Genomic DNA, 25,088 nt, shown 5'->3' with positions numbered 1-25,088 from the left:
TAAAAAACCGTTGAAGTTCAAAATTTTGAAAATTTTTGAAATTTGAATTTAGTAAACTGTTAAGATTCAAATTTTTTTAACGACTATCAGTCGTTAAAGTTCAATACTCAGAAAAACAATTAAAATTCAAAATTTTGAAAACCGTTAAAGTCAAAACTCCAAATATCATCAACTTTAATGACACATGATTAAATCAAAAATACATACAATGCAATTTCAGACTACTTTGTAACTCAACAAACGAATAATTACTCCCAAACACTTAAATTCATTCACAAAAAAAGACGAGTCAAGTCAAGTAGCATAAAAATTGCATGTTTCACATCTTGAAAGAAAAATGGGCTAAAATATTATAATGCGAGTTCCCACGTAAACGAAAAGATGGTTGTTTGCCTTGCTAGTCGCTCATTTATGAATGAAACGAGTTTTGGAAAGGCAAAGCAGGCAAAAAAAAATCTCTGAACTGCATCAACATGTGAGGAATTTTATTAAAAAAAATGAAATTAGTAAAAATATAATAAGAAGAAGTGCATTAAGCAGTCACAGCAATCAACACACACACAAGTCTTTCAGTTACTCGTCATTTCAACTTCCCTTCTGGTTCATAACACAGAAGATAACATGATGAATATACTTTTTATCACTCAAAGTTTCTTTCTTTATTCAATTCTTGAGTCGTCACTGCATGTAATATATCATCTCATTAAAAATAATCAACTGCAATGGCTTACTATTGTACTTACGCGTTAACTGTGAACTTAACTATCATGTGTATATGCTTTTCATCATCAACTGTCATTATCAAATCTAATCAACATACGGAGAATGTTGAGAACAAAAAGGCAACAAAAAAAAATGTGCTGATGAAAAACAGCATCATGAGTTTGTGGTGTATACGGTGTACGGGAATAATGATGAAAGTCATTTTCACATCTTTAGGGAAAGAATATTCTCTGTGGCTGATGATTTATAAGTGAATTGATTTATGTTCAAAGACTAATTCATTGCCGAAAAATGTACGTATGTAGCATAAGATGGTCAGGGATGGAATGAAAGACTGTTATATGATGGGATTTATGGTTATATGTGATTCAAGTTACTTCTATGCTGTAAGTCATTCAACTTTTGTCAGATTGAATATACTAGAAGTTAGGTGTCTCCGTGGAGTAGGAGGTTGGGTGCTTGGATCAAATTTTGTGTTGTGATTCAAAGGTTGTGAGTTCGAATCCTATAATTAGCAAGTATGTCCTTTTCTAAAGATTATATCTTTAGAGACCAAAGCAAAGTCGCTAGAGCACCTTAACGGGACCATGTACATGATGATGGATGCCATGGCTACGTCAAGATGCCAGGGATGCACTTGCTACGCCAAGACGTTAGGGTGACCTGGCTACGTCAAGACGTTAAGTTGCCCTAGCTACGCCAAGACGGTAGTATGTCCTGGCTATGTCAAGACGTTAAGTTGCTCTAGCTACGCACCGTCTTGGCGACGGCAAATGTCCTGACAAATGAATTTTGAAGTTTCATGCTGTTCGGGTTAAGGATACTTACACTGCTTAATGTAGCAGAGGTCAAAACCTAATCGGAGCTATGGGTAACGTTGTATTCTCTTGGATTAAGGAACGATATTGATCAACTCAAAGCAACAAAACCAATTCTTGATTCCTCAACCAAAATCTCTAATTCCCAACTACACTCCTGTCCATCTATAGACACGACGAAAGAGATATTAACAGTAATTAAGTAATTTCTTTTACTACCTTCATTCTTACCACATTCAAGTCTGATTTGATGGAAGTTTTCCATCAACAAAAATTAAATCAAATCTTGAACAAACGGTATGAGATGAAAATATCATTCAATATATCATGAACATATGCTTTGTGTATATATTAAGTTCCTGAGAAATAGATTCTATCATGAATGTTCAATTTTTTTTGTTCGTTTTGGTGTGTCTTTGGTCCAAAAATTTCATAGTTGATTTATTTTATCATTTTGTCCTTCCTAGAAATATCAAATTTTATTCATACTTTTGATTGGGATTGATTGAGTCATAAATGTCGAGATTGTTATGGATAGCAAAAATTTAGATGTAAAATTCATTGCGAAATTGTAAATAAGCAACCTTATTGATTTAATTGGAGTATGTTATGGAAATTTGTGGATGTAAAATTGCAGATTTCTATTTTGGACGGGATGAAGGCATGAATGTAATGATGGTGACTTTTAGGTTTTTAATTAAAGGAATGGCCAAAGTTTTAATTTGTTCAATCAACATTTAAGTCAGAATTTTATTGAAGTTTTCCAGAGATATGCTGTAATTAAAAGACTACTGCGATTGAAGTTTGACTGTATAATTAAAAGCGCAGTGAATTTCATAATTTAAATGCAATTAAAGTCGTTAATTTTCTTAATTAAAACTTTTTTAAAGTTGAAAATTCAAAATTTAACAAAAACTTCAAATCTCAGAAATAGATTAAAACTTAAATCTCAAAATTCTTTAAAATTCAAATCTCAAAAATTCAGTAAAATTCAAATTTCAAAATTCATCAATTTTCAAATCATAAAAATTCGTCAAAATTCAAATCTCAAATTTCGTTAAAATTCAAATCTCAAAAATTTATTCAAATTCAAATCTCAAAAATTTATTAAAATTAAAATCTCAAAAATTCGCCAAAATTCAAAACTTAAAAATTCGTCAAAATTCAAATTTCAAAAGTTCCTCAAACAATTCAAATTCAAAAACTTCCGTTAACAATTCACCAACGCACAATCTCTTTATCCCCAATCAAAATGTCACGTTTTCAATCAACTTAAGAAATCCATTTCATCTTTAAATTTCTCGATCATAAAATTGTGAAACATAAGAAAGCATAAACATAAAAGAAATCTAGCAATCAGTAATGCGCTCTAATCATATACTTATAAAAGCTTTTAAATCTCTTCCTTTAAAAATTCTGTGTATCGCGTAATGATATTATTAAATATTTTTTTTTTTCTCGACAAATTCTCAATTCTCAATTTTTTTTTTCGTCTTCTTTGTGGAAAGGAATGAAAGAACAAAAAAAAAACATAATAAAAAACATTAGATATGATCATGGAAAATATTATTATATAGAAAATAAGAGGAATGAAAAGAGAACAAAAATTATATAAAATAAAAAGAATAAATAAATGTCTTTAAAGAAGACGACGGAGACACAAAGTAAGCGATGATGAATAAGAGTCAGAAAATGTGGATCGTTCAGATATGATGGTTATTTGGGATTGGAATTTTTCATAGCTGCATAGTCATTAATAAACGCTCTTTTAAGTTCTACTATGATTAATGTGGTGCCATGCAGTCATAATGAGTTGAAGTAGCTCAATGGCGCATTTGTCAAGTGCTCTGATATCTAAAAATTTCATAGTTTGATACAGCGATGTTGGGTTCAAGTCTCAATAACAGCAATTCATGCTTTTTCATCATCAAGTACCATGCAGTGTCAACTTTCATTTCAAGTCTTCAAAAGGAGAGCTAAAGCAGTCGTCATGATGACATCAGGGCACTTCCCCCCAATTCCACATCCTGCAGCGATGTATCAGTGGTTCTATCGACTGCATCATGCTGCTTAGAAGATTTTCAAAGATGGTTAACATTATCTAATTATATGTTGAAGTAAAGCAGAAGTGTCAAGTGTTAATAGATTTGCTCGAGTCACACACTCTAGACTCCATACCAGGTGTGAAGGCAGTTATCGATTTTGGGGTTAAATCATCTCTAAATTAAAGAATTTCTGCAAATTACTAGGATTTTCTAAGTAAAAAAATTTAAATTTTTCCACAATCTTGATTATTTTTGGTTGAGATTTGAAATTCAACAAATTTTTATAAATTTAATTTTAACGAATTTTCGAGATTCAAATTTCAAATTTTCATTGAAATTCAAATCTCAAAATTTTGTTAAAATTCAAATTTCCAAATTTCGTTAAAATCGAATTTCAAAATGTCATTAAATTTCAAATTCGAAAAGTTCGTCAAAATTCTAAATTCAAATTTCAAAATTTCGTTGAAATTTAAATTTCGAAAATTCATTAAAATTCAAATTTCAAAATTTCTTTAAATTCAAATCTCAAAAAATCGTTGAAATCGATATCTCAAAAATTTGTTAAAATTCATTAAAGTTATGACTTTTATAAATTCAATTAAAAATTCAAATTTCAAAAATTCGTTAAAAAATTCATCAACAAAATCAATTGCTACACTCATGCCCCAAACCCATAAATGATGAACATTATTTCCAAACAATCCCTCTTCAAAAAAGAGATCTGGAAGAAAACATTAAATGATGAGAACAAAATATAAAAATTATGTTTTTAATGAGTTAATAAGACAGAGAAATAAATAATAATCCACACACATACACATGCAACATCTTGTAAATCCAGAATAAAATGACAATCTTGTGAATTAATAATAAGTTTCAAACGAAACAATGAGAAGACGACAGAGAGAGTGATTAAGCGCTTTAAATTTAATTAATTGACTCAATTGATGACGCATCCAATACAAGACCCTCGACACTCGTCTCTTCCAGTTTCTTACTTTCGACTTTTATGGTTCAGTGAATCGCAACGCCTTTTCCAATTTGCATACCATCCATCTGGACAGTCAGACGTGAGAAATTTTCTCACACGTACAAAGGGAGTCACATGAAGGCACAAAATGTTAATTTAAATTTTATTAAGAATTTTCATTTTTTTATATTAGAATTTTTTTTGTTATTTGTTGTTGTTGTTGTACATGCACGTAATATACATTTGAGATGATGACTAACTATACATAATATTATTAAATAAATGTATATTAAGGCACAATATATTCTTTGTGTGTGAGTTAAAATGCGGAGGAGATGAACAGAAAAGAAACTAAAAAATAAAAAGAACCAAAAAATAATGTGAAAAAGGTCATTGAAAGTAGAATGATTAAGACGCATATTCATCCTCTTACAGATTAGAATATTTCAGTGGAAGAAGAACACGCCTGATGAACATTTAAATTAATGACTCATCCAGCAGAAGCTAGCTTAGGAACAAGTTTTAGTTAGTTTCATTTTTATGACTTTTTTTCATTGTCTTTGCTTGCTTTGTGTGTCAAAGATTAGTCATAAATTATCCTCAACGGGTTAGTCTTTACTTTTTTAACTGGATTTTAATTTTTGAATGCAATTTTCAATGTTTACAAAGGAAATCAAATTTAAAAATGAAGTTTTCCGAAAATAAAAGTGAATTACGAAGATTAAATTGTACAGAATCCAATGTAAATGTTAAATTTGGTATTCTCGTCATGAAAATGTAGATCCAGTTCCATAAATTGAGTTGTTTCAATGAATTTTCAAGTTTATTTGATTTTTGACAAATCTTCAGTGTATTCAGTGAAAAAATTTAAGCAAATTTCAAATATTTTTAACGGTTTTTAATGAGAAAATGCTCATTAAGCATAATTACCAGCATTTAAACGAAAATTGCGTAAGAAATCCCCAAAAAATACATTAAAGGAATGCCAATGAATGATTAAATTTAACCAGCGTAAAGGAAAATTGACAAAAGTGCTTAACTCGATTCCTTTTATGATTTTTCCCAACTATTAAACTTGCTTTTATGGGTAAGAGCACATACTATAAAGGAAAAAAAGCTCATAATATATAGTACGAGAAAGCGATAAGAAGCAAATGACAAAAAAATCTTATTATACACTCACACACTATTCTTTAACATCTTATTTCACTAGATTATGCCTTTTCAGTTCTGCTTCATCTCATCATGCAGCCAAACATCATGACTTCTTTCTTCTCCTATTCATTCTTACCGGGTTTCGGTCGTGATGACGATGATACAGTTTCTCTTATTCTTTTTTTCAATTTCAATTTCTTTCTTTTTCTTGTTGTGTCTTTCTCTCTGGTTCCTTCGCATATTGTCTTGTTTGGGGAAATCATGTATGATGTCAAAAGATTGATGAGGGAAGCTGAGAGGCGGATCTTGAAATTCGTGTAACTTCAATTGAGGTGCTTGTAGTCGCGATACATTAATGAGATTGAGTTCAGTGGGATAGATGGGTATTTAGGCATCTAGGTCAGTTGTGAGCAACCTTTTATGTTTAGCGGAACATTTAGTTGACTATCTTTGACCATACCGCACATGGCATACGATCTATGGCAGCTTCGTGGCCGGAGCGTTACAAGCTTCGTGAACCGAGCGTTACAAGCTTCGTGAACCGAGCGTTACAAGCTTCGTGATCGAGCGTTACAAGCTTCGTGCCCAGAAAGATATATGCTTCGTGAACCGAGCGTTACAATCTTCGTGCCCAGAACGATACAAGCTTCGTGAACCGAGCATTACAAGCTTCGTGGCTGGAGCGTTACTACCTTCGTGGCCGAAGCGTTACAAGCTTCATGACTGAGCGTTACAAGCTTCGTGATCGAGCGTTACAAGCTTCGTGCCCAGAAAGATATATGCTTCGTGAACCGAGCGTTACAATCTTCGTGCCCAGAACGATACAAGCTTCGTGAACCGAGCATTACAAGCTTCGTGAACCGAGCGTTACGAGTTTCGTGACCGAGCGTTACAAGTTAAGCTTACAACTGTGTCTCTCGATTAAATCTATGTCTGTATCTCTCTGCCAGTCTATAAATAAAGGAAACTATACAACACAGCATAGTATGTAGCTCAAGAAACTTATGAACAATCCCATCCTCGCTGTCTTACTCAATAATATTAAAGAATTAAGAACACAGAAAAAAATGTAGGATAAGTTTATATATTTTTTACGTATTATTTCTTCGTCTTCTTTAGTCTTGTTTTAATATCTCAAAAAAAACTCAAAAAAAGAGCTAAGTGAAAGAACGGGCAAAAAAGAAAAGAAGGAAAGAAAAAAGTCTTGCAAGCGCCTGATGGCATTTCTTCTTGATACTAACTTATGTATCCATCTTTTCTTCCATATCTCTCTTTTTTCCCTTCGCTTCTAAATATCTACATGCTGATAGTTCTTGACTCAATTTTGGGTTGTTGTTTCAGATTCGTCTTTTTTTTTTCGTCCTCGGATTGTCGACGTTGTCGTCATCCATTTGGCTTCTTTTATATCTACACACTTTTATCACATTGCATATTATTAATAATTTTTGCTGAAGCGTAACGAACAACTTTCTTGAATGTTATTGAAGTTGAGACGGAGTTTTTTGCTGTATGGGAAAGGAAAAAAAGGAGGGAAGGCATGAGAAATCTGGTATATACGGATGGTATATGGCAGGGGTGGGCAATCCGTGCGAAACGGCAATCTTGAAAATGGCATGAACCATATAGAACCGTATGTCGTGTAAGGTTCTGGACTAGGCTTATCATCAAGGTGTGCACTGGTATGTACCACTAGCAACCTGTATGTCGCGGAACTCTAGTGTGCCGTCAAAAATTCTTGGAAATGTCAAGAACCATATAGAACCATATATCATATAGGGTTTTAGTCTAGGCTTATCATCAAGGTGTGTACTGGTATGCACCGCTGGCAGCCTATGTACCGCAAAACACCAGTGTGTCGTTAAAAATTCTTAGAAATACCATTGAACAGTTTAGAACCGTATATCGTGTAGGGTTTTGGTCGAGGCTTATCATCAAGGTGTGCCGTGAAAAGTGAAAGGTTGCCCATCACTGATATATACATACATAGAGACGAAGAAAGATAAAGGCGAAGAAAATCCTAAAACGACAAAAGTCAAAAAAGAAGCGATATAAGAATAAGGAAGATACAGCAAAAGTCTTCATTCTTTTCTTTTTCCAATTTTTTTTTCGTCAGAGTAACATGCAAAGTTAATGCCAAATTAAATATGAATGTGATTGTGTGTATGCCATGGTTGCTCATGTGTGCAAATTAATGGCACAAAAGTTTTATTTTTTTCGTTGTTGTCAGTTTTATGGTGGTGAGTTGCAGTGTGGGTGGAAAGTCAAAAAAATAATGTATAAAGGAACAGAAAAGCTAGAAAGAAATCATATTTTTGGTACAAAAGGAGGAAACTTTACTGACGGTCTATGTATATAGAGCAACTTGAGAGCAAAGATGATTGTAATAAATAGCAAGAAAGGACACACTTTAAAGGGACATGCCTTATTTATGGACTAAATGATTCAAAATTGTGTCACTTTAAACTGCTGTGCATTATGAATGACCATGTGAATGGACAGAGTATGTTTGTCCTAGAATCGATTATGTGGCTTTAATTGAGTTACAATTGATTCAGACATAACAAATTTGATTGTAAAGGAGTGTGAATATTTAATTTGAATTTTTGAAAGACGTTAAATTTTTGGAATGTATCCAAGTTTTGTTGTGGGAAATTTTGAAGATGGCTGAATAAAGAAATTTCAATGTTGAGGCATCTGAACTCAGAATCGTTGAAATTCAAATCTCAAAAAGTCGTTAAAATTCAAATCTCAAAAATTCGTTAAAATTGTAAATTTCGTTGAAATTCAAATTTCAAAAAAACGTTGAAATTTAAAGTTTGAAAATTCGTTAAAATTTAAATCAAAAATTCGTTAAACTTAAAATCTCAAAAATTCGTTAAACTTCAAAATCACAAAATTAGTTAAAATTCAAATCTCAAAAATTCGTTAATTTCTCAATTTTTTAAAATTCATAAATTCTACAAAAATTATGAAAAGCTTCCTTTGATCTCATTAAAATAAATTCTTCTAACTCAACAAATCCCCAACTATGCAATGTCATAAGTGCGTTTCATTAATATATACTACACAATGACTTCGGGGACCAACTATAATCATCTATTCTTCGTAGATAAAAGGAAGATACACAAAGTGGATTTTAGAGCTATGCATGAACAATCCACTTAGAATGTACATCATTTTCCTTCTTTTATCCCTCTCAGCAATGTTTTTCTTTTCTATTCATGAATTTAAATTGATGAACAAATTCTTGTTTTTTTAAATAAAAAAAAATATCTCACACTTTATGGGATTTAAAATTATTAAATAAAGTACAAAAGACATAATAAGCGGAGATAAAAGAAAAAGGGAAATAATTTATTATTATTTTAAATGATAATAATATAAGTATGAAAACTTGCACATCTCCATTCATTAAAGTAGATATACGGAGGAGTCGGAGATGGAAAAAAGTGAGGGGAAAAACACTTAAAACAATAAACTTGCTAATGAATTTTGATAGAGGTTAAAGTGGGCGTCGTTTGGGGATGATGTTAATGATGTGAAAGTGAAAGGCTTTTTAAAAAATGAAAGATTTTATAAATCTTGAAAGGATTTTAAAAATTGAAAATTTAAATCTTTTTAAAAATTTAAAATTCAAAGGATTTTAAAAATTGAAGATTTAACGGTTCTGTAAAATTTGAAAATTTAACGACTTTGCAAAATTTGAAATTGGAAGGTTTTGATTCAATGACTCAAAATTTTAAGTTTTTATCGGTTTTGTAAATATCTTATTTAGAATAATTTTTCTGTAAATATTTAACGGGTTTTAAACTTCAAAGGTTTTGTAAATTTCAAGCTAACGTTCTCGTAAATTTTAAATTTTGCAAATTAATAACGGTCATGTAGATTTTAATTTTTTTAATGGTTTTGTAGATTTCAAATTTTTAACGGTTTTGTAAAGTTCAAAAATTTTATTATTTTGAAATTTTGAATCTTCAAAAAATTTCTAACAATTTTGTAAAATTTGAATATGAGCAATTTTGTAAATTTTAAATTTCCGGTGTTTTTATATTTTCTAATGTTTTTGTAAATTTCAAATTTTTAACGGTTTTGTAAATTTCAAAAATTTTAGCGGTTTTGTAAAATTTAAAATTTCATCGCTATGTAAAATTCAAATTTTTCCAAATTTATAACGGCTTTGTAAAATTTGAATATCAACAGTTTTATGAATTTTGAATTTTTAACTGTTTTGTAACAACAAGACAAGTAGACATCACAGCCAAATGACCCCCTCCTCAAAAATACCCATCCCTTTGTCTCTTGTGTGTTACGGTGAGACATATTCCACTGTACATTATTTTGCCTTTGATGCGAGAAAACAGCAATTAACAAAATTATGAATTATGGAAAGGTCTTGAACTGTATAAGAACAGTTGAAACAATGAGAAAAAAATAAATTTGTTTTCTATGTAAGTCATGTGACCCCTCCTTTTCCCCCTTATAATATGTAATTGTCTTTTTCCATCCATTACTCGCATGGGAGAGACACTTCGTCGTTGGATGCGTTGCGCGTAAAGTGAATGAACGAAATAATGAGGCTTCTTTTGACAATTAAAGACACATTAGCAATTTAATTCAATTTAAATTGACATGGAGTAATAAAGAGTGAAAGAAACAATTGCTATACTTGCTACTGTATATTATGACAATGATAATAATGATTAGTATGATCCCGTCTGGTACGCATTAATCAATTTATGGGTGAACTATGCGTTAACTATGGGAAATGTTTTTTGATTTTTTGATTTTTACATGACATAAATTAATTTTTGAACAAATGTCTTGACATTTTACGCCTCTGTTGCTTATCGTCGTTGTCCATTGATGATCAACTTCATATGCGTTGGCTTTTTTTTTAACTCTTCTTATTGTTTATTTTACAACAAATTTATTCGCCATTTCATTCACTCTTACTTGCATCCTCCATTGGTCATTAATTTCTTCTTTTTTATGGCAATTTCATTCATAAAAATCTTCTTATAGCTATATTGTGTTTCGCATTATATATTTGTGTGTTTGTTTCACATGTTACAACAGTATGATATCATGAAGAATGAAAAACTTGACTTGACTGCGACTCGGAAACGGTGTAAAAGCCACTAATGGACGATGATTATAGCGATTTTTTTAAGACAGTGATTGACAGGACTGTTTTAAGTTTGAATTTGAATTTTTATTAAATTTAAATTTAACAAGATGAAAATTGGATTTTTTATAATGATTTAATTAAATTAGAATCTTTTATAGGCTTGTTAAAATTTGCATTATTGAAATTGGCTGGATACATTGTATTTTTAATACTTTTGAGGAGATTAAGCTTCAATGTTTTTTTTTAAATTTGAATTTTAACGGATTTTTAAAATTTAAATTTTAACGGATTTTTATAATTTAAACTTTAACGGATTTTTAAAATTTAAACTTTAACGGTTTTTGTAAAATTTTAATACTTTCAATTTTGTAAAATTTGAATCTTAACGAATTTGTAAAAATTAAATTTAACTGCTTTGTAAAATTTGAATTTGAACGTTTTTGTAAGATTTGAATTTTAACTGGCTTGCAAAATTTAAATTTGAACGGTTTTGAAAGTTTTGAATTTTTACAATTTTGTAAGATTTGAATTTTAACGGTTTTACAAAATTTGAATTGACGGTTCTTAAAATTTGAATTTTATCGAGTTTGTAAAATTTGAATTGTAACGGATTTGTAAAATTTAAACTGTAGCGGTTTTGTAAAATTTAAAATTCTACAGGTTTGTAAACCTTGAGTTTCAACGGTATCCGAAAATTTGAACTTCAACGGTTTTTATAAATTTTGAATTTTAACGTTCGTTGTAAAATTAGAATTTTTAACGACAGTTTTCAAACTTAAATGTCATTTCTTTAAAGAAAATCACAGTCAAAATGAAAAAGTTCAATCCCACAAAGCCACAAGACCACAAGATAATCGTTAAGCGTGTCCACGTGAAGACTAGCGAAAAAAAATCTTTATGGGGAAACTTCAACTTTTATTTTTTAACAATATTATTGATGAATGATGTTTATGACTTTACGATGTCTATCCGCGCGCGTTCAGAAAGGTGCGGAGGAGTGAAATAAAATATAAAATAAGATAAAAAATAGTAAAGCCTTCATGCGATTCTCTTTCATTCATTAAAAATATACAAGATTTGGTTAAAAAATTATAATTCGATCTTTATACGACCAATTTAGCAAAACATATCCTACTCTGAGATATTTGAGTCTTAAGCAATAATTCATAATATATTAAAAACTAGTTTGTTGCTTCAAATTCATTCATTCCTTCCATTCATTGATACAACAAAATCTGTATCGACATCGTCACACAAAAAATGTTCAAAGCAGGCTATAAGTACCTATATACATATTCATATGTGCCGTGTATAGCTGCTTGTTGTCATTATAATAATTTCAACATCGATTCAAGACCACTGCTATCAACCCACACGCACAGTTCAGAGTAGAAAAAAAAAGCCTTTTACAATGCTAATGAGTGAAAAATGAACCTTAAGTTCAAACAAGATTAATTGCTTGTTACATACAAATTTTAAAATTGTTGAAAAAAGAAATAGAAAAAACTTACACCTAGAGATAACTGTTTTCATCTTTACAACTCCAATGTCTATTTTCATATTGAAAAATATTGTTCATATGTGACTCCCATAGAGGCAAGGAACTCACTTTTATTATTATTTTTGGCGAAATAATAAGAAGAAGAACGAAACTTGATTTTTTTGATTCAAAATGAAGCTATATACACGACATCGATGCATGAGAAGAATGAAATGTATAATTTTTTTGTTTTCTTTATGGCTATAGCTTTTTTTTGATCAATCAAACATGATGATGAAAATATATCAATAATGTGAAATGAGAAAAGAAAGGAAGGAACATGAAACAAGAATATCAAATTAGTTTAAAATTGGTTGGATTTCAGGAATGTGAGGAAGCGCATAAGATTGAAAAATCTGGAAGAATGTTTAAAAATCTTAAAAAACCCTAAAATACAGTTCTAGAGCGTTACGTAAGATTTTACGTAACGTAAGTACTTTACGTAGTCTCACTTCAAAAAGTATTTTCGCAAATTCTACCTGAATACTCAATCTTTCAGATTGATCTCTTGTCCAACTAATAAGCAAGATGGCACAGTCATTTTAAGCACAAAAACTCTTGAAAAATCATGAAAAAATCATTAAAATACAATTCTAGATTCTTACGTAAGATTTTACGTAACGTAAGTACTTTACGTAGTCTCACTTCAAAAAGTATTTTCGCAAATTCTACCTGAATATTCAATCTTTCAGATTGATTTCTTGTCCAACTAATAAACAAGATGGCACAGTCATTAAAATACAACAAGAAATCTTAAAAAAATCATTAAAATACAATTCCAAACGGCTACGTAAGATTTTACGTAACGTAATCAAATTACGTAATCCCACTTCAAAAAGTATTTTCTAAATTTCTATCTGAATTCTCAATCTTTCAATCTAATATTTTGCATAACCAATAACTAAGATGGCACAATCATATTGAGCACAAATCCATATAAACAAACCTCAAATCAAATGACTTTTATGACATCAAATAGATAGACAAACAGTCTAACGTTTCACTAACAAAAAACTGACTTGAAATTCAAGTTTCAAGTGTACAAATTTTTTTTGTCGTCGATAAAGTCCGATGAATGAGCAATAAAAAGATTGATTTCACTCCTTCCCAAAAGACATTGTTCTTCTTATTCATGTTCTAAAAAAAAAGTCAACAGGAAATTAAATATCACATAACACCAAAAGGAAATTCACAGTGTGAGAGAGAGAAAGGCCTTTTTTGTTCCCATTTTTAACCTCACTCACTCACTCATTATTAATGACGGGGACTTAGTACGAATAGTTATACGATAATAATTGACGGCAGTAGAAGGAAACAAGTTTTTTTTTTGTGCTTGCAAAATATTCTCAGTTTTTTTTTATTACTTTGAATTCAAGTTTTTTCACTTTTGATACAGCAAAAGGAATCATAATAACAAGAACTGAATAAACGCGCGCGGTTGAAACAGCAAAAAAAAAAGTATCCACTTGAAATTATGAATGAAATGAAGCAAGCAAGTATATATAAAAGTAAATAAAAAACATACACACAAATAATGATGGCGAATAGGTTAAGACGGTGTCGATATTCACAGCGGAGGCTTATACAAATTGTGAACTCCACACTTGAGTTAACATTTTCCCATTCAGTTCATTCTTGTTCTTTATTTCTCTTCCTTTTCACTTTTTTTACTCTCATTATAATGAGGTGGAAGGAATATACACATTAACTTGTAGACCGGCAATGTTTTATTTACCATGTGTAATTCTTTTTTATTTTTTATTGTAATAATTTTAATTATATTGAGGAACAAGTCATTTCTTCTTGCTCACTATGGGGTTCATAACACATTAAGTATAATTCACAGTGTGCAGTTCTTGAAACTTGATCTAAAGTTAATGCTCGATTTACTTTGCTGAATATGGTTAAGTTAGCTAAATAGTGGTGAATTAGCTAATTTTTGCTGATTTGCTGAATAGTATTGAGTTAGGTTAATACTGGTGAATATGCTGAATAGTGTTTGGTAAGCTGAATAATGTTTGTAGGCTGAATACTGCTTAGTAAACTGAATAAGGCTGAATCAAGTAAAAATTCAAAAATTGCTAATCAGTTTTAAATTTACTTAAAACTGCTGAAATTGCTGAATATTGCTGAACTAAGTAAAATCTGCTGAATTAGTTGATTTATGTATAACCAATTTCAGCTGAAACTTTTACTGAACTTTTTCAAATTCAAATTCATTTTGTCAAATCAGCTAAATTTGTTAAATTGTGTCAAATCAGTTGAATTTGATGAATAATGCTGAATTGTTTCAAATCAACTGAATATTGCTGAATTGTGTCAAATCATTAAAATTTGCTGAATGTTGCTGAATTCAGTGATATTAGTTGAATTTGCTAACTTATGTCAGTTCAGCTAAGTTCGATTAATATAGCCAAATTGTATCAAATAGTTTTAATTAGCTGAATATTGCTGAAATGTGCCAAATCAGCTAAAATTTCTCAAAAAAGATTTTAACCTCAATTTTATGATGGACATCATTTCTCCATTATCCCTTCCTCAACATTTGTATTCATTTCCACAAGAACATTTAATATGGGAACTGCAAATGAAGTCCCTTAAAAATTTTTCATTGTCTTCATCGTTCCATTTCCAGGTCACTTTACCAACGACACAAAACATCGATCGATGTTAAGAAAATTGCTCTGAACTCGTTTTCAGCTTCAAGTCTTACAAGTCATGCTAAAAAGAGATGTTTTAAATATATAATTTGCATCAATTATACACAATTGTAAATTTCAAGACTATTTGTGTCTGTGTGTGTGTGTGTGCCTTTTTTGGAGCTAATAATTTTAATATACTAGGAAATCAAAAAGTCTGAGAATCAATTAAGCTTGATAACATAAATTGAATCAATAGTTTGGTCCATATATTTATTATTATCTCTGTATAACTAATGCAAATGTAATCAAAAAGGCCAATAAATATTTCGGTAATAAAGTCAGCCTCAACTTTAAGTGTCATTCAAGTCCGGGAAGTTGGTCAACTAACGAACTACTAATTTCGTACTCGTAGGGAGTCTCAAGGTGTATAAAGTTACAATAGCTTAGTCCAGTGGTGGTCAACCTGTTGTTTCTTCAGGTACACATCAGTGGTATGCGTCGACCAAAACCATACATTTTATACGGTTCATTAAGTATCCAAGTGTATGTAGCGGCACACAGGTTGCCCACATCTGGCTTAGTCATTCAACTGTCTTCTCATTTTTGGACTAAAAATTGGCTGTGTGTGTGGGTTTTTTTAAGTTCCTTGAAAGAGATTTCTGTCGTACACATTTTATCTATATCTATAACGTGTGTGATGTGCTGTCTGACAGTTTCTTTTAATTTTCAACCTCTATTAGATTATCTCCTTTTATGTGCATCCAAAAAGTGTCTTCTAATTTTTTTTAGAATATTTTATTAAAGACCAATTTTATTGATTGGATTTTACTTTCCATCCGTTGGAATCTATAAATGGATATAGCAACGTCGTAGAAATTTTAATTTTTGTTTGTTTTTGGCTTTTTAATAAACCCGATAGCAGCTTTTTTTAGTCTATAAACAGATAATTCTAATAAAATATTTCTCCATTCTTCTATTGGGCATGCTATAAATGGAATTAAGCTGAAATATCTTGCATCATTACGTGTGTAATTAGGTGCGTAGCCAAATATATTCTGAGAAGATATTCATCAAATGGCAAATGTAGGGCATCAAAATAAAATTGGTGTTGAAATATTGATTGGAAATAATTTACTCACTTGCCATTTTTGATCGATAATTTTGAGTTGAGTTGATGCAATTTGGGAAATTGAATGATTGAAAACTATTAAATGGGTGTGAGCAAAGATGTTTCTAATATATTATAATATTAAACAGCTTTAAACAGTCTAAATTCTTTAAATTTGTTTTTATTTTGACTGAAATTTTTGTAAACAAATCAGAGAAATTCTCGAAAATTTGGAAAGTAACGACATTCTCTTCAATATCATAGTTTTCTTTCATTTGATAAACTTAATTAAACACTAATTTTTGATATTTTTAAATTTCAATCTAAATAAATTAATAAAAGAACAATTCAGTAAGTTTACGACCAATTCTATGCTAAAAATAGATGGTGAGACTTTTTACCAAGAATAGAATTAATTCAATTATATTATTTTCATCTTTAATTAAGTAATAAGCAGTGGAAATTTAAATTTCTGTTTTCACAATTCATCTTAATTCAGCGAAATTCGTGTAATTTATTCATGCATTATAAATCTGATTTCTTTTTAACTTTTTTACAATTGTGATGAAGTAAGAAGTTATTGTGGAAGTTCTAAGAACTGAGAATGATGAATTTATTATCAATTTAATTGAAATTTTGAAGAATTTGCAAAAATAACTATTTAACGGCTTTAGAAAATTCAAAAAACTGTTGTATTGTTCTTAGAACAATCTCAACTGTTGTATGGTTTTAAAGTAAAAAGCCAGTGTTTTTCATTTAAATTAACTAAATTCTAAGCTATTTCAAGCAGATATTCGTTCACAATAATATTCCACAGCCACTTCAACTTCCCCGACACTCAATTATTCATTTCAAATTTTCTTCATTGAATCACAAAACCATTTGTTTAAGGATTATTGTTCTTCATTCCACAAAACTTCAAGATTCTTTATTTCCCAGAAGATTGATGTCTGGAAAATAATTTGCTTATTTTAAAAAAAGGCGTCAAAAAAATATTCATGATTAAGGCTTGATTTGAGAATAGAATTATACACTGCTCGCTAATGTGCCATTAAATTTCAGCCTAATTAATCGTAACGCATCGCTGATTGCGTACATTTATTTACAAATGTTGAAAACATAATTCAAGAAGCTCACACACAAATGAGAATGACCATGACTTGATGAATAGTGGACGGGGATTCATTCATGGGATCTTCATTTGTTTTTCTTACCAGCCATAACATTGAATTGAACTTACTTTTTTTACATCAAATACAAACACATCAGCGACTTTACATACAGTGAAATAAACGGGATGATATAAAAAAAAGCCACAAAAAAAAAGAATCAACAGCAAAAAGGAAAAGGAATGAAGAATGAACATCAGAGTCGAATTATTTTTTATATTCTTTCATTGCATGTCTTTATGCTCGATTTATTACCCGTGCATGAAAAAAAAAAAAAAACAAGAATTTGAAATTCAAAGTGCATTTGCACAACATTAAGATGTGAGACATATTTTTTTTTTCGTTCCTTTCTTGCTCTTTTCTCGTTCTCATGTGCTGAATATATACATACATTCAAGGGTAGTGCAGAGCCAGCAGCCCAGCACTATGTATTTTATATAATATTCTCTCGTCTTGTGAAATTATGAAGGAATGAAACGAAAAATGCGATGAAATAGAATAGAAATTAAAAGAAAGAAGAGACGAGGCGATAATGAAATGTATTTTTCCCAAAGCATTAGCATAATTATGTGCGCGTAGCCTGAGCAATATAAAAAAAACCCGTACTTGAAGCAGTGAGATGATGAAGAATATAAGGAACAGAGCAGGGCAATAGGAAACAAAAATGAGAATTGATAGAGAGATTAAATCAAAGAAAAAAATAATTGTAGTGTTGTTGAGCTGAATAATGTGGAACTTGAGCGCATTTTTCAGCTATCTAAATATTAAAGAATTTTGTTATTAACGGTTTTTCGAAATTCAAATAAACAACGGTTTTCAAAAATTTGAAATTTGAACTTTGCTTAAAATGTCACTTTGTAAGTAACGTTTTTCAAAAATTCAAAATGTCAACGCTTTTTGAAAATTTGAATTTTGAACTTTGACAGGTTCAAAATTTTCAAATTCATAAAGTTCGTTAATTCTTTAATTTGATCTGTTTGCTTCTGCTAAGGCTTTAACAATCATTCAGCTTTCCAGTCAACAAAAGATAAACAAATTGTCTACTTCAGCTGCTCATTTCCCAAAAAAATCACAAAATACGTCGCTAGAGAATGAATTTATGATGAATATAATTAAACTCAAATCGAAAAAATTCACAAAAAGATTGAACAACTGGAGTAATTTTTTTATGCTTCAAGCCTTGATACACAGACCACTTATGCAAAAGTTCTACGAAATTCTCACACATTTAAAATCAGATAATAATATTTCGCAGACTTGTTCAACTATGAATATATCGCGATGGTAATGAAAGTAAATTCATTTTTTCCCTGCTTTAATTCTTCATTTAAGGTAGTCATAAATACCTTTTTTGTTGTTTCCATTAAATGTCGATGCTTTTTTGTTTTTATCAAATTTTTTTTGCGCATTATTTTATTCTAACATAATCAGGTAGATTATTCTTCTCATTAGGATTCCTTTGAATAAATTTTCATTGTTTTTTGTTCTATGATATCAAATGACATTAATGGGAACGCAATATTATGGAATTTCAAATGAAAAACAGATTAATTACATAACAACGGTTGAAAAAAATTCAAAAAGAATTCAAAACAATACAACAGTCAAGTGTTTTTGTCTACAAAATGGCGGTTGCTTTGATAAATTCAAATTTGTAATTTCTGAGAAAAAGTGTGAGATCAACAAAAAGTTTGGAAAAAGTTAATTATAATGGAATATTAGTACAAATTTCAATAGGTAAAGTGTAATTAAAAGTTGCCTAAGGCATTATTTGTGCGATTGACTTAAATAAGTGACTGAAAATTCGTGTTTAAAGATACAATTTTGACATTTTAAAAAAAACTTCATTGGGCATTTAAATTAATTATAATTTCATCGATTTTCTCATCTGCCTGATTCTCCAAAAAAACGTTTATATCCATAATAATTTAGATTGAATTTTATGTTTTAAATAACATGGAATGCTATTAGTTTATGTTAAAGTTAACAATATGCTAACTGTATAAATTGAGATGCTCATTTTCTGTATTTGATGGGTCTTAATTAGTCCAACTAGAATGGATGAATATTATAGTATCTCAATAAATCTTCTCACAAAGTGAAATTGTATAATATAGATGCACATTTCAACCTGATCCATATAATAAAGACCGTATGTATATAGAATGATTAAAAATACAGGAAAATCAATCAAGCTTCAAATGTATAGCATGTATGGATATACAACGCGGTTTATTTTCATCCATGTAAAGTAAAACCGTGAGAGATGAGATGAATGGGAACTGCTACTGAAGCCTAATTTTTACCAAAAAAGCCAAAAAAGTGCCAATTTCCAATCAATTTTTCGATGCAAATTGGTTCATTTTACGGACATGCCGTTTATTTAGTTTGTTCTCGTGATAGCATCATGTGTGGCAAAAGAAAAGCGTTTGCCTTTTGTTGCCTCTAATATCCACAAACACAACATCCTTTTTAAAAATTGGTTCCGATGCCTTTTTTTCGTCCACAACACACAAAGACCTCATGAACCTCCTATAGATAAACATGAAATCAATTAATTTTAGACTAATTTATATTTCTCTTTTGTATTTTACAGATAACTCGACTTCATGCAAAGATGAAAGCCAAACCGCATTGGTGGTATTTCGTGGTAATATTAGCAACAATAGGTAAGTGAATCACGTTGACATTAAAATTATTTTCTAAAAAGTTTTAAAGCTGATGATGAATATGTCTCAAAATCGTTACGGAATGTCAATGATTATGTCTGAGAGGATTAAAGTGTTTTTTTTGGCATATACTATGTAACCACTGTGTTATGAAGACAATGTATATGTTACATTTGGATGATGAAAATGTCAACTGGATAGAATTTAAGACGCACATTTCGTAGCACGAAGATCATATATCTTCACATTGATATCGATTGTCATTTTTATTTCTATTTTATTCTTCACTTGGGTTAACTTCTAGCATCAAATGCAAGCGTCCATATCTATTGTCTCTTTTGAGTTATGTGAGTCGATGTATGTTATTCTCTCCTTTTATGACTTTATGACGCTCTAAAATGCAGTAAATAAAATTTGAAAAGAACACATAAAAATAAGGTGGGGAAACGTTTTAAATTTCATACGAGTTTGGCTTGCTTTTGTCTGTAAAAGTCTATAGTTCTTAGTCTTATTTTATACACACGCTATATTCGTCAGTTGCACCTGATGCACAGGTGGAATGAAATGCTTTCAATTAACTATAATAATTCCCTCCATTTGAAAGAACATGTGCTTCGCTCTTTCATCATTCAATACGAATTTAAGAATTGTTGTAGTCTTGTACTCATCTTTTTTAGTTCAAATGTTATTATACATATGTCTACGTGTATTATTCTTTTATTTTTTTTACGTGAATTTTGTTTTTTTACGAATTGTGTAGGTTTTCATTCTCATGCACAAAAAGTTTATATAGATGAAAGATGAAGCAGAATGAATTAGTCGAGAGTGGATTGTTTTCGTGGCGAATTTGGAGCGCATATTTTTGTCTAATCTTTTAAAATTATAATAGCAAATATTGATTAACGGCTTAAACCTTGTTAAATGAAAATTAAAAAATTAAACGATTATTTTAAAAATTAATTCAAAATGTAACGGTCAAAAAATATTTGAAAAATAACCGAAACAAAATTTTCAAAACTTACTGATTCAAAATTTTCAAAAAATAACCGATTCATAATTTTCAAAATAAACGGATTCAAAATTTTCAAAAACAGCCGTTTGAAATCTTCAAAAATAACCGATTCAAAATTTTCAAAAAATGACCGTTTACAAATTTCAAAATTAAATATAACGGACGAACACAATGAATTGTTGGCTGCACACACCGTAATGCTCCTCATGCAGATTCCCATGCCAGTTATCAGATGAACAGTCAGACAGATAAACATATTGCTGACAACCGTATTAAATGAAATGCTATTAAATAGTAGTTATCCACATATAAATCTAATGTGAACCAAAAAAAAGTTCTTATGAGAATTTTTGTTCTTCACTCACGTTCATGTGTCTCTCTCTCACTCCCTCTGTTACCAAAAAAGTACGAAAAACGGGCACATTTATATATAAATATGATGATTTTGCAGTTCACATTACGTTTTGTGCTGGAATCATGTTTTTTGGGTATATAAGAATGGAAAAACTATGAGTATATAAAAACAGCATTCACATAGACACACATATGCAAACATATATTGAGCATAAATTTTCATGAAAACTGCCAACGGAGAAAATTATTCAACAATTTCAAGTTTTTCTATTGTGCTTTTTTTGGGGATTTTAAATATCTTTTGTTCTGCAAAATTTCGAATGGATTTTTTTTTTTGGAAAGGCTTTTAGCCCTCATATTAAAATCAGTATGTACTTAGCACCCTGAATGATCATGATGATGCCATCATTATCATCATCTGACGACACAACATACAGAAAATGTGGATGTGAAAATTTTCATTATTTTCATTCTTTATTTTTCTATTATTTTGCTTCGCTTCGACTCATGCCAGCCACCAGAGTTGCAAAACAGGCACCTGTCACAGGCAAAACCGTACAATTTCTTGATAATTTGTATGGTTTTGTAAGAAAAAACCGTACAAATTACTAAGAAATTGTACGGTTTTTGCCTGTTCCAGATGCCTGTTTTACAACTCTGCCTGCCACTCTCCTATTATGCAGTACAAATTTATGATGATGTGAATCTCCTTCACTATATTTTCATTTACTATTAATTTTTATTTCATTTTACGATTACAATTCTGAGAGTCACCAAAAACGAGACATGAAGCACAAAAGAAAAGTGAGAGCAAAGAGAAAGGCAAGAACATTAACAAGAATAAATGGTAAAAAGGTGTAAATTTGTTGCGCTCCCTGCCTACCTGTCTAAGACACTGTGTTCTCGTATTAGGCACGTGTAAATGAAACAGGTTCTCAAATAAATAAGACTAAGGATGACTCCTTAAATTTTTATAAACAAGCAGATTGACTGCTTTGTAGCCGATTGGATGTAAAGATCCCCAATTAAGTGACATGTGCATAAAATTATCATTGACGACTTGCACATAAAATACATTGCAAGTAATTGCAAATCGTGCCGAGAATAATGCCTCAAAAGAGGCAGCCATCTGAATTTTGAATTTAACCATTGGCAGGAACCAAAGAGTGAGTGTGCTGTGTGCTAAAAATGAAATAAATATGGCAATTTAATTTTCACCTGTCGTGAATTAAGCGAGCAAGGCGGCTGCTAATGAAAACAAGGAACAACGAAAGAAAAACATTTATTTGAAGCTGCAAAAAAGGGAAACTTTAACTTTGAAAATTAGAAAGACAAATAGAAAGTTCATAATTAAATTAGATCCACAGTACAACGAGCAGTGTGGATTTTTCTAGAAGTTATTTACCTTGCTCTAAGCATTTTAAAAATATCTGCACACCAGTAAAAAAAGTTATAAACTATTAAATTTCTATCCGTATTGCTGAAAAAGAACAATTGAATATCCATGGATATAAGTGATTTTAAAAAAATGTTTTCGAATCCTACGTGATTTGGATCGAATTAAAACTTAATATTAAATAATTCTTACTTTTCCATCTTGCTATATATTAAATTATATTAAGGTTGAAGGAAGTGATTTTTTCTGCCATCAGACCAAAATTTTTCGGTATCTTTTGCGCTTTCCGTTCAGAGCGTGGACACTAAGCATTTAAAGAGAAACGAGCAATAATGAAACATTAATGCGTAGTAGCTTTAAGAAAAATACTTGACAAAGACCATGCTTTACAGCAGTATTGGTTAGTTTAACTGGAAAACGACAATTACACAACAGTAAAGCTTATCTTATCACCTTTTATCAACGTTAAAGAGCAAGCGGAGAGAATCCTTTTGGGAAAATGTCATCAGTGGAGAACAGAGTTGTAAAACAAAATATGTCTAAAACTCAAAAACTTACAAATCTATGAACTGGCTAACATCAGTTTGAAACTACTTAAAATTTGTTCAAATGTTGTTTAAAAGTGTTTTTAAATTATTTGTTAAACATTCGGTTAAGAAAAGTAACATTGAGTTTTGAGAGACCCCCATTTTTGAGGGGGGGTATACCTTTGGACCCCCCAAAAATGAGCTAGGGGGTCCCATATTGGAACAGCATGATTTTTAGATATAAATAGGTTCTATCAAATGCATATATATTTTTTATCCCATAGTGCAAAATGACCGTAAAAAAAATCGCATTTTTTGACATATTTTTAACTTTTTTGGATATACAGTGGAACCTATTACAAATGTGTTGCTATTTTGTAGGTTCTATGTATATCTAATAAATAAAAAAAGTTTGAAAAAAATTGGTCCATGCATTGAAGCACGCCAACAATTTTTATAATGGCAGGTACCAAAAATCGTTTTTTGGCCATAAGTCAGGCACACAGCAGTTTTGGACAAAATTTCTTTTTTTCCCGTACACTACTTTTCAGGCAAAACATCCGTACAATTTCTTGATAATTTGAATGGTTTTGTTACGTTTTTCTTACAAAACCATACAAATTATCAAGAAATTGACAAAGACCATGCTGTAAGGTTTTTAGTAAAAAACGTTACACAACAGTTTATCTCATCACCTTTTATCAACGTAAAAGCCTGTGGCTTGATCTCTTAAAATTGAATTTGTAATCATGAAAAACAGAAATAAAATATAAATATGCCTGTGATAAGAGGCCCTGTTTTGCACGGAATTGTAAGAAAAAACCATACAAATTATCATGAAATTGTACGGTTTTGCCTGTGCCAAGTGCCTGCTTTGCAACTCTGGTGAAAAATTTACTCAAGTTAAAAACCTTAAACAGCAGCAATAGAAACTCATTAACATTTAGAAGGGAAAGTCAAGGATAAAAGTAAATTTTACTGTATATATATACATATAAATAAAGCATCATATTATGTTATGGCATGCCATCATCAGAAAACTTTGGGCCTACGCTTATAAGAAAATTTTCCCTTTTTTTTCACTTGCGTTAGCCTCCGAAAAAAAAATGTGTTATTTCATCTCTCCTCACTTTGAATGTGCGTCAAAGTAGAATGTAGACACAGAAGAAGCCTTTATTTTTACATCAAGGCATAAACTTTTCCTTCATTGAAAAAAAATGGTGAAAAAAAAGTAAAGCACTGGAAAAAAAAATTTGTTTAAAGGAAGAAAAGAAGAAGACAAAAAGTCCCAATTTTACTCTCTCATGCCTTTTTCTCATTCTTTTAATGCTATTCTGCCTTATTTTTTTTTGTTGGGGTGTTTATTCTTTACATTCATTTTATTTATCACGTCCTTATTAAAGCTAAATTAATTTTAATGCCATTAACGCACATAAATTTGTTTCGTATATATTTCTTTGTCGTGGCAATTCGTTGCGAGCTAGCTAGAGAGATGCTTTCTTCTTCTATACATGTTTATATAAGTGTTGGTTCTTTAATTCGAATAATAAATCATTGGGGGGAAAAACGTTTGGGGACAATTGAGCAATGCTACATAGTAAAATATAAAAGATAATGGAATGAAATGAAAATGAAGGAATGGAAGAGATGAACGTTTAAAAAATGCAACAATGTAATCAAGGATCAACATTTACGGCTAGATGATATATATAAGGAATGATGTGAGGACATTTATATGATAGTACTTGATGAAATATAAATAAATTTACATTTTATCCATTCCAGAGTTGCAAAACGGGTACCTGGAGTAGGCAAAAACCGTACAATTTCTT

At 30.4% G+C, this 25,088-nt stretch overlaps 1 protein-coding gene across 4 annotated transcripts in view; it reads left to right on the top strand.

Moving 5' to 3' along the window:
• Nucleotides 1-25,088, top strand: part of sns (sticks and stones) — a 62,357-nt gene that overhangs the window by 14,703 nt on the left and 22,566 nt on the right. For all 4 annotated transcript variants that reach the window (XM_070635435.1, XM_070635434.1, XM_070635433.1 and 1 more), the window contains one exon: nucleotides 19,895-19,967. In XM_070635435.1, coding sequence (XP_070491536.1) covers nucleotides 19,895-19,967 — 73 coding nt within the window. The remainder of the gene's footprint in view (nucleotides 1-19,894; nucleotides 19,968-25,088) is intronic.

The sequence above is a fragment of the Chironomus tepperi genome, unplaced genomic scaffold (assembly GCF_022539635.2).
Source record: "Chironomus tepperi strain 1889 unplaced genomic scaffold, CSIRO-AGI_Ctep_v1 contig_89, whole genome shotgun sequence".
Taxonomy (NCBI): Eukaryota; Metazoa; Arthropoda; class Insecta; order Diptera; family Chironomidae; genus Chironomus; species Chironomus tepperi.
The sequence above is the reverse complement of the archived record's forward strand: the minus strand, read 5'-3'. Positions and strand labels throughout refer to the sequence as shown.